This window comes from Notothenia coriiceps, unplaced genomic scaffold (assembly GCF_000735185.1).
Source record: "Notothenia coriiceps isolate Sejong01 unplaced genomic scaffold, NC01 NC01_scaffold00037250, whole genome shotgun sequence".
Lineage (NCBI taxonomy): Eukaryota > Metazoa > Chordata > Actinopteri > Perciformes > Nototheniidae > Notothenia > Notothenia coriiceps.
Window position 1 is genome coordinate 7,417,066 of NW_011369951.1, and position 10,056 is coordinate 7,427,121.

At 40.1% G+C, this 10,056-nt stretch overlaps 2 protein-coding genes across 2 annotated transcripts in view; both read right to left on the reverse strand.

The window, feature by feature from the left end:
* Positions 1 to 564: 564 nt before the first annotated feature.
* Positions 565 to 3,096, reverse strand: pfdn5 (prefoldin 5). The gene is made up of 6 exons (XM_010796129.1): positions 2,859 to 3,096; positions 2,397 to 2,499; positions 1,731 to 1,762; positions 1,546 to 1,620; positions 1,324 to 1,429; positions 565 to 963 (listed from the first exon to the last, which is right to left on the reverse strand). Exons 1-6 carry the CDS (start codon positions 2,922 to 2,924, stop codon positions 878 to 880), a joined length of 468 nt encoding a protein of 155 aa, XP_010794431.1. The 5' UTR covers positions 2,925 to 3,096; the 3' UTR covers positions 565 to 877.
* Positions 3,097 to 3,930: 834 nt separating this feature from the next.
* LOC104967237 (separin-like) overlaps positions 3,931 to 10,056 on the reverse strand; it is a 7,952-nt gene continuing 1,826 nt past the window's right edge. Inside the window, exons 2-12 of the mRNA XM_010796654.1 lie at positions 8,310 to 8,523; positions 7,970 to 8,175; positions 7,690 to 7,817; positions 6,675 to 6,797; positions 6,364 to 6,513; positions 6,092 to 6,259; positions 5,531 to 5,635; positions 5,212 to 5,327; positions 5,034 to 5,117; positions 4,459 to 4,623; positions 3,931 to 4,367 (exon numbers count right to left, since the gene is read on the reverse strand). Of these exons, the coding sequence (XP_010794956.1) occupies positions 4,166 to 4,367; positions 4,459 to 4,623; positions 5,034 to 5,117; positions 5,212 to 5,327; positions 5,531 to 5,635; positions 6,092 to 6,259; positions 6,364 to 6,513; positions 6,675 to 6,797; positions 7,690 to 7,817; positions 7,970 to 8,175; positions 8,310 to 8,523 (1,661 nt within the window). The 3' untranslated portion in view covers positions 3,931 to 4,165. The remainder of the gene's footprint in view (positions 4,368 to 4,458; positions 4,624 to 5,033; positions 5,118 to 5,211; positions 5,328 to 5,530; positions 5,636 to 6,091; positions 6,260 to 6,363; positions 6,514 to 6,674; positions 6,798 to 7,689; positions 7,818 to 7,969; positions 8,176 to 8,309; positions 8,524 to 10,056) is intronic.

Here is a 10,056-nt window from a genome sequence, read left to right on the forward strand (position 1 = left end):
TAAATGTTATACATCATTTTTTGTGTGCAAAACGTTACTAGTAGTAGCCTTAAGTGAGTGGATTTGAAATGGATATTGCAAAGAAAAGCAATGTCTTTTAGTATGATGGCTGATCACTGCATACATTAATGCAGGATAAAAGGTTAATACTAGTTTGCGATGTGCAAGTCTTGATAGAAACAGTTGTGATATAATTAATCTGTTTTTGCTGGAATAATTTGAATAGGAGACTAGTCACTACACGCTAAACAAGTGTTGTCAACTCTGCACTTCACTTATGCCTTAAAGGCTTTAGATAATTGATAACATACAGGTGATTAAACTTGTGGCTGATCAGAGGATAGTATAGATGTCTACAGACTCGTGTAATTCTCAGTTTATCTCTGTACTGCTTTAATCCGGGCAGTTTAATTAAATAGCTACTAAGTGAAAACACCTTTGTATGTAGGTCAATACATCTTATGTTGTAGTTAACTTACTTTTCTTTCCAAGAAAATCACAAATTAATAAGCACAACAATTGATTGTCAAGCACACTGATGAATACACAATGAGACAAACAATGTTCCTTGACTGCAGTGACCTCTTTAATTTTTGCAAACTAAAGGAAAACCCAATTTAATTGTTTAAAAAAAAAATACACATGATTGCTTTACTGTGACAATACTCTACTAATACTCTACTGGTGACCGGTTTGGTGCACTTATTTCAGGTAGAAACAAAAACATCTTCATTCTTCAGTATTTAACATGACATGCAAACTGATTTATTCAGATAAGAGGAGGGCATTTACTTGTCCTACAACAGCAGATGTGAGTAATTTGCACAGAAACATACAAATCCATCCCAAACATTTAGAGTTCAAACAGGTGTTCTCATTAAGCCTTGGCGGGCCCAATCATTGGTGCCGACTGCTGGTTCTGTTGCAGCTGCTGGATCTTCACGTTCATTACTTCAATCACAGCTGCAATAAAGAACAAAATGTGCACAGTGAATACACAGTCTGTGAGATACTGTCATAATAACATATTGTTTTCTGGAAATGATGTTTTTTGGAAGCATATATATTAATACATTCATTTTATTTGTGTAATATATTCTGCTGTTCAGTGTTCAAGAAAATAATCCTTGTATATTTTAGGGAAAGTCTCACTGGAAATCTAGTGAAAATAGCTTTGTAATCATTTGATTTATAAACCCCTATGCATAATAATTACAGTACTTAGTATACAATTCTTTCAAATTATACATTGGACATGCCTTTTAAGAAATTGCAATGACAACGTGAAAAAAGAAGACAGATATCTATACAAATCTAACTTACCTTGCTTCATTCCATGTTTTTCCTGAAGCGCTGGCTGAATTTTCTCTATCTGCTTTGTGAGGAAGTCTATCTTGCGTTTGAAGAATTGTTTTGAGTCTTCCACATTCTAACAGACAAGTTGAGAGTTTAAATGTTTTACATGAGAATCATTTACATTACATTTTTACACAAGTTATTCAGCATCAAATTATTTATGGACAATCAAATACAAAATATATTTGCCTTTTCAACATAGTAGCCTGTCCCAACATCCACTAGCACATTTTCCACATCATTTAATGATCCAGGGACGTACATCTGAGAAGAAGAAACGTTAAGGACAAGTCTGTAGATCTCAAGAAACACAACTTCATTTAAATCACATCACAAGATAAATATATATTTTTACAATGTAAAACAAAGGATACAGAGCTGGTGAGTGGCACGAGCAGTTCCTTTCCTGTATGAGAATAAAGAGAAAGGAAAAAATAATAAAATTGACTTCAGCAGCAGATGTAGTGGATGATATCAAACACTTTCATCAAACTGACATTACACCTTATAAAATATAATGCATATTTAAAGCACATACTTTTGCAACAGAATGAGTGGGCCAATTCAAGAGAACCGTTTTTACGTTAGTGAGAGAAAGTCTTGAAAAGTTTGACAGCTGTACTCATCACATTTCAACATCAAGAAGAGTGTAGTATTAATTATCAAAGCAAATTAAGATCCACAGATGTCCTCAATTAGCCAGTCACTCCAGTAACTCTGTTAAGGTGCATCTTTGTCCCCCAGCTACACTTCCTCTCAATATTCCTAAGGTGGTCAAATATTGTATGCATGTCTGCCTGTGTCAATATGTTGAAATCTTCAGAGCCAATAGCCTTCTGATGCTATGCTCTTTAATACAACCTGAACATTGTGTAGAGGTTTTCTTCACTTTTTATATTTATTTCTACACAGTGACTGGTCAGATTTTATCAGACTGCATTTGAAACATCCCTCTATCTTCTGCTTTTGACTTCTACTGCCAGTATAGTCCTTAACATTAACTTTCAGTGATTTAGATCCAGAGTCATATTAATACTCACCTTTATTTTTTTGGTTCATGACGTTCATACTGTCTTTTGCTTCAACATATTTCGTCTGGACAACTTTGAGCTGACCTATTGAGGAAGTCAAGAACTCAACCTCCTGCAAAACATTCACATGTACAAAAACACCAGACATTAGAGAAGATACACCAAGCGAACACACCTGTCCAAAGCCATATATAGCTAAAACGTACTTATTAACCACATGTGTTCCCACCTCATATGTCACTTTTTTTTTATTTACTGTTATCTACATGTGTTAAACAATGCCGGACAGTCACATCACGTTAACATGTTCAGCTTGCACACCAGGCTCTGGGTATTTAATTACCGTTAGCTTCAGATGTGCTAGCTCGCCCCCCCCCACGCCCTCCCGTTTTCATTCAGATACTCGCCCACATAAAGACAATATAAAAGAGCACAGCGACATTTAATACGAACACACTACACACATATTACCTGATCTAGTTGGGTTTTGAGTCCCTCCAATTGAGGCAGGGAGAGGTCTGTGAGATTCACCGCCATGTTGGTAGCGCGATGCGAGATGACCCTTCGTGATTGTGTTTCCGGGTGAAGGGTGTGGGCAGGGATTTGTCTGAAACACCGCCCTCCTGTGGACAACAAAATAATTGCACCTGCTTCTTCCACCGAGAACTCAATTGTGCCATAACAGTCATTTGGTATGATGTAAAACAAGAAAACGTTATGAAAAATAACAAAACGTTTGTTCTGATTGGTCATAAGTCAAGAAATGTGGTACGGACATATTTTGGGCACATTTTAGATGACATAATACAAATGTTTACCATTTTTTATTTATGTCTAGTCAGAACTTTGTTTTAGATCTGGAATAACACTGAAATTGTGTTTGGTGTATTGTATAGGATTTATTTTCACTGCACGTCTGCATTTATTCAATATGTAACTTGTTATGAGCTTATGGATACCAATATCTTGATTGTGTTCCTTGTAGTGTCTGAGATAAAGCCATTATCTTATGACGCTTTATCTAGTCTTTTACACATGGGGAAACAGTTTTTTCCCCCCTTATATATATATATATAATCAATTCTATACAGTATTAGTAATAGTCCCATGTGCCCAAAGAATAAATATAGTATAAAATAAGCATAACTCTTTAATTCAATAAGTACAAATGTCAGAATGCACTTTGAAGTTCAAGCCAATTTCATTATTGCTAGAGGAATTGTATATATCAGTAGAAACTTATGGATTTTATACTTTAATTTTGTCCGGATGTTTTTCATAAATTATGTGAATTCAACACCTTTAACAATACATGGCCATATGTCAGAAGTAAAGAAACTAGTATTGTAAAAAGATATGATGTATAAGATTAAACTTGTTACCACAGTAAACTGATTTTGTACCAAATAAAAAGTAACTTGTTCATAGTTACACAGCATGTTTCTTGTAGATTGTTAATAATACTGTATGTATAATTTTTCCCAGCTCTTTACATAATAGTGACTAATAATAAAGTCATTTTCACAACGCAGACACCGACTGTATGCAAGAACACATTTTATTGAAATTGTTTGATTACATAAAAAATGCATTCAACACCAATTGCTAATAATAGCAATATAATAAAAATCATTCACACCGCAGTAAAAACATTAAAAAAATGGAAGCATCGGTTTAAATAGAGAAGGCAGTTCTTTGATCTTCAAGTCATATTCTCAAAAAATTGCAACTTTAAAAATATGTTAACATCCAGATATTAAAAAGGGTTTGAAGTCCATCTACTGCAGGTGAAGTGGTAAGCCATAGACCACAGGAGCCGCTCCGATGAGGTACTTCAGGTGTGTGGCCTGGCGTGACGGGCCCATATAATCCAGGAGGGGGGCTCCAGACCCAGCAGAGAGCCAAGACTCCAACAAGTACTTGGTGAAGCGATCAATATCCCGATCTGTAACATCCCACAGGTTCCCCAAAACGAAGGGGCTGAGGAGAAAAAAAAGAAATAAAATGTATTAATAGTATTTATGATTATCACTGATCCTTATTCAGCTGCAAGTAAAGATGGGTATCTCACCAGCCTGCTATGAGATAGTTGAGGATGATGCCTTGTCCTTCCTGATCCCCGCGCACTGCCAGAGCAGCACTGCTGCAGCCGAAGAGCAGAGCCGCCGCTCTCATCTGACGCTTCAGGACCGTCTGGCTGTCCAGGAATCGTGCACCTGCACCGTGACCCACGTAACTAAAGATACACAGGGTAACACGGTGTAACATTGATGTTATAACGTAAAGCAGGATAGAATCTGGTGAATAATTCTTAATAAAACAGTTAAATACTGTTAGGTAAATGCTATCCTCTTCTGCATACTTGTAATATAAATGTTTTAACTTTTGACTGGGACCTTTGAACAGAAAATGATCTGCTTAAGGCCTGCAACTGTTAATTTTATGCGGACATATTTTGTTTCCACAGCCTAAAACCTAAGAAAAGTTTATTCTCAAAGATTCAAAATGAAATGATTACTGTACAGACAATTGGAGTAATCATCACGTTTTTTGACTGTGTAGAAACCAACTCCATCTTGCAGTGTTGAGAACTGTAATTATTGGTTTTATCCTCAGCCAGCCAGGTATTGAAGATCAAATACTCACATGTATAGATCCTTGGTAGCAACAACTTCTTCCAACTGACCCGTGTCAGGAGCAACTCCACACACACCGTCCCAATCCGGTTTGCTATAACAAGATTTGTAAAGTAGTAAATGGGAAGAAAACACACCGTGGACTGAAAGACAAATGATATTGTTTCCCCCATGAGTGTTGGTCTCACCTGCTGAACCATTCCTTGAATCGCTCTTGAGAGTTTTCTAAATTGGCATCAGGGTTCAGCACATAAAACACCTGCTTTGTATCCACACCTTGCTTCAGGATGGAGTCAGAGTCATTCTGAAGGAGAAGATGTAAATAACAACAAATCAGTGCTATTTGTCAGTAAACATACACACACATAGCAAAACCAGTGTCATTCCTCCAGTTTTCTCCTTCAATTTACACAGTTGTGGTGATAGACACCACTGAACTTCACTGGGAGGAAGTTAAACAGCACCTTCACAGGCCATATTGGCTCAGTAATAGATCTTAAATCTTACCTCTTTCTGAATGCTCAGTCCAATCAGTGAGTGCAGAGAAGGCATCCGGCTGACCGAGCGAGACCTTAACATGGAGATGCTCTCCCATGGCAGCTTCTGAAGGTACTGGAAACGTAAGGATAGAAGATTAAACCTCTACATTTGGGAGAAAAAAGGCTTCCAAAAGCACTACCAATGTTTCTCTAGGTTACAAAAAGTTAAATCTAAAGACTTAAAACACATAGAATTAAATTAAACCCAGTAGTGGTCAGACTTAGTCATTTACGATGGAAAATAAGTGTTGACAACAAGTCGAAGACCTACAATAACTAAGTACATGGACCAAATTAAATGATTAGTTAAGAATACAAGTATAGTATAGAAACAGCAAGAACTAGCTAAAATCAATTATAAATACAAAAAACAACAACAATACAACAGATTTATTCTGATGAAGATCCACTTTATTATTTGCAGGTAACAATAGTAGAACATTCATTTTGATAACATGTCAGAGCTTTCTTCCAAATACAAAGCAGACTATAGGATAATGAAGTATTTAACAAAGCTAATGAAACCAACCTTGTCCAGGATGAGAACCACATGGCCGCGGGGCTCTTCTCTGTCAGCGAGCCGGGTCACAGCTGTAAGAAGCAGCTGCTCACACTCTGTGTCCCACTGTGGAGAAACTCCGAGACCAAATCTCCTTAGGTCTGCTTGGGAGAGCTCAGGGGAGGCAGAAAGCAAAACCTGAAACACAAGAGTCAAAGTGTTAGGGTCTGCCGTTATGCTGTTCCTAAATGGAAGGTCTGATGCTGCTGCTAAAGGTCCATGGAGCTAAAAACAACACACACCTTTAACATGTCCTCGCTAACTGTCACTCCCTTTGCAGATAAGGACTTGCAAAGGTGCCGGGCTTGTCTGGAGGGCTCAGGGTCCGATGAAAGAGGTAGAAGAAAGCTCCTCCAGCATCCGAGCAATCTCTCCATCTCCTTCAACAGTCGCTGAAAGAAAAGAAGTAGGAGCTAAATTAGACAAAAACATTGATTGTGTGTCCTGTCAGTGGAAGTGTATAACTGAAGTATATCTATGTGAATAGAACAGGCATTGTAAACCCTTCAGGGTCCCGGGCAGCACCCTCGGTCTACCCCCCCCCTCCCCTTACCTCAACTCGAGAGTCAAGCGCCCAGCGGCCCTCCCACCACTGGGCTTTCTCAGACACGCAGCTCACAGCCTTCTGCTCCACCTGAATGCTATCGATCTCCTGCACCAGCCAACTGATGGGGTGCTGCAGAACACATAGACAGAGACAGAGTTATAATCTTAGATGTTAAGGATGAACAAGATTATTTCATTGCAAGATACTTTTTTGTTGAATTTAGTGTGACATATTTACTAATTGATGCAAAGAAAGCAGATGCTGTGTTCACCATTTTGGGTGTATGTGGGGTATTACATTACATGTCATTTGTTAGATGCTTTTATCCAAAGCGACTTACGGCCAGTCCACACTACAGCTTCAACAGCTTCAAAAACGGTTTCCAATGCGTCTGCCCATTCACTTTGAATGGGGTGACGTCACGCTGCCTTGCTTTTCGCTGAACTGAATTGTGGGTAGCAGAGCGGAGCTTTCCTGGCGTTTCAGGCTGCAAAAGTTGAGCAATGTTCAACTTTTGAAGCTTCTGAAGCTTTCGGTGGAAGCGTCAGCCAATCAAATCATATGCCAGTACAAGCTCTAGCCAATCAAACCGCTGCTTGTGTGTCAGGGGCGGGAGATTCATGTGATTGGTTGTTGGTCGAGCTTCAGACACGCCCGCCGGCAAGCTTTTTTTGAAGCTGTAGTGTGGACGGGCCGTTACATACTCAATACTGTGGGCAATCCCCACAGGAGCAATTTGGGGTGAAGTGTCATGCCCAGGGACACAACGACATGGGCAGTGGGACTCAAACTTGCTATCCCCTGATTCGAAGTCCAGCACACTATCCTCTGAGCCACAGCCTCATCATATTTACATTAATTTAAACTACAATAGTAAAAACAATTATTTTGCCAGGTTACTTGATAAAGAATGGACGTGTGAGCATGGGAAAATTCACCATGTTTCTTAAGCTGTAAGTAATTACAATGGTCTGGTTTCAGATTGTGTCTACCTACTCGTACCACAATTTGCCATCCTCACCCGTTGTTTCGAGGTGGAGATGTGAACAGTGACCGGTGCAGCTCCCTTTTCAAGGCGGGACAATATGATGCTGTCACCGACCTCTCCAGGTTTTACTCCAAGCACAGACAGCACACACACTGTCACCCCTGTAAAGGGAAAGAGAGGGATGCACCAAGAGAAAGGAGTTTGCTTATCTTATTAGGAACGGAAGCATCCAGTAATCTGAATTAAATCAAGTCATTAACAAGACAAAACCTTAAAATGTTCCCATTTTGCTACTGAGATCTAGATTCTTTACCTGTGGGAAGGTGTTGAATTTGTTGGGTAAACTCTTGGCAGTGGCTCTTGGGGAAAGACGATGAGTCAGCAGTTGAGAAGGAGAAGATGTTCTCCAACTGTGCCAGCCTCTGTTCGGTAGAGTTCATTGAATCGTTCGGGCCGGGCTCACCTAGACTCAGAGCATCCATCTTGTCTGTGAGCTCATTGGAAGCCTTTTTCAGCTTTCTGTTTAAAACACATCAAGGGAATGTGAATTAAACAATGTGTAAAATCATTGAATTTGGGATATCTGGATAAAAAACCCGAAATGTTGGTCAGAGAGAAATCTAGACTTCACAATATACAAACAAGATGCTTACTTGAGACAACTAGCTAAATGCCTGATTGTGTGATGACGACTTGTGATTCCCAAAGACTGGGCGTGCAGCATCGCTGTAGTTATGGGGTCCTGCTGTCCCTTGGTCAACGCCAGTAAAGCACAAAGGGTGGTGTAGATGGAGGGGGAGGGAAAGTGCTGGAGAGCCAGCCAGGCTGAGAGGAGCAACGACTCAACATCCTCCAGAGAAAGATTGTCTGAGAAAAAGAAAAATTAGATGGGATTCGATTAACAAAGTTAAACAGCTACCTATAACGGCCCGTCTACACAGCAGCGTTAAAAAAAATCTTCCAACGCTTCTCTGCCCATTGACTTTGAATGGGGTGACGTCACTTTGCCTCGCTTTTCGCCGAACGGCATTGTGGGGAAGCAAAGCGAAGATTTCCAGGATTTTCAGGATTCAAAAGTTGAGCAATGTTCAACTTTTGAAGCTGAGGTGGAAGCGTCAGCCAATCAAATCCTGTTTATGCAAATCTGACCGTACAAGCGCTAGCCAATCAAACCGCGTGCAAGCTGGGAGAGCCAGACCGCAGTTTATTTTCTATATTCCTGAAAATGGAGGAGAAATTAGTTATTGCGATAGCAAATCACCCGGTTCTTTATGACCAGTCGCTAATAACTTACCGGGATACAAACCGGAGGAACCAGGCATGGAGGGAGGTGGCAGAGACAGGGTGAAACTGGTAGGTTTTGACCTGTTTGGGGATTTTATCGCCAGTTGTACCTTCGTTTTAACATGCTTATTGCTTTGTATGTCGGGGGGCGGTGAGATTCATGTGAATTGGTGTGGTTCGCAAAAAAATCCGCCCTTTCAGACACGCCCAAGCTCCGAAGATTGTCAAGATTTTTTGTAAGCTGCTGTGTGGACGGGCCTGTACAGTTTAAGGGGCTGCTGACATCTTTATCTCAGCTTCTGGCTGATCAACCACAATGCTGAACTAATGTCCATAGAGATACAGAGTGGCGCGAGATTAAAAGGCAAATAAACAAGACAGACCGTTGCTTTGATTAAAATGACTGATTCTCTGGAGTTTGAGCGAGCGAGTGAATAATGCAGACTACCGGTAATTTTCGGACTATAAGGCGCACGCTGAATAAAGCTGCAGCAGACGTAAATTGAGAGATGTGTACATATATAAGCCCTCACTGACTATAAGCCGCAGGTGTGTGTCCTTGTTTATACGTTTAATAGTGATTTCAGGGTTTTGTAAAGGTTCGGGCACTCTCATAGAGTGTGTTGTAGTGTCAGTTCGAGATAGAGCATGGCGGTTTGTGAGGATAAGTCCTGTTTTATAATTAAACTATTTTGGTGTGTCTATATAGTCAGGCGTAGTTTGGGCATATACGAGAGATGGTACTCATTGGGCGCTGGAAAGTAGTTAGCTACAGAACAGTTGTGGGGGGGGGCTGTGTAAACTGTACTGTATCACATAGCGTTGGGTCAGACACGAAACTTTTCAAGCTTTCAGAACTTAAACAGTTGCGGCTCCCAGGCGCACGGTACCGCAGTGATCGAGCAGTGGTTTTTCAAACCAGTTGTACGGGGACCAGCTGTGTTGGGTAACGCGTTACAAAAAGTAACGGAGGTCTACAGTAAGTATCTTACTGTTTTGGCTGGTACACGAAGTAAGTGTAACGCGATTACTAATCGAAGATGTGGGTAATATATTACCCGTTACAATGCTCGAGAGAGCGCAGTTACAACACCATTGTGTAACCGCGAAATTAAA

Bases quoted from the DNA above. Each gene is read 5' to 3' on its own strand.
- pfdn5 (XM_010796129.1), bottom strand. From the start codon at position 2,924: ATGGCGGTGAATCTCACAGACCTCTCCCTGCCTCAATTGGAGGGACTC. The intron at 1,621-1,730 runs GTATCCTTTGTT...TCTTCTTCTCAG, and splicing joins TCGTGCCACTCACCAGCTCT to ATGTACGTCCCTGGATCATT. The intron at 1,430-1,545 runs GCAAATATATTT...CTTGTCTGTTAG, and splicing joins CAGGCTACTATGTTGAAAAG to AATGTGGAAGACTCAAAACA.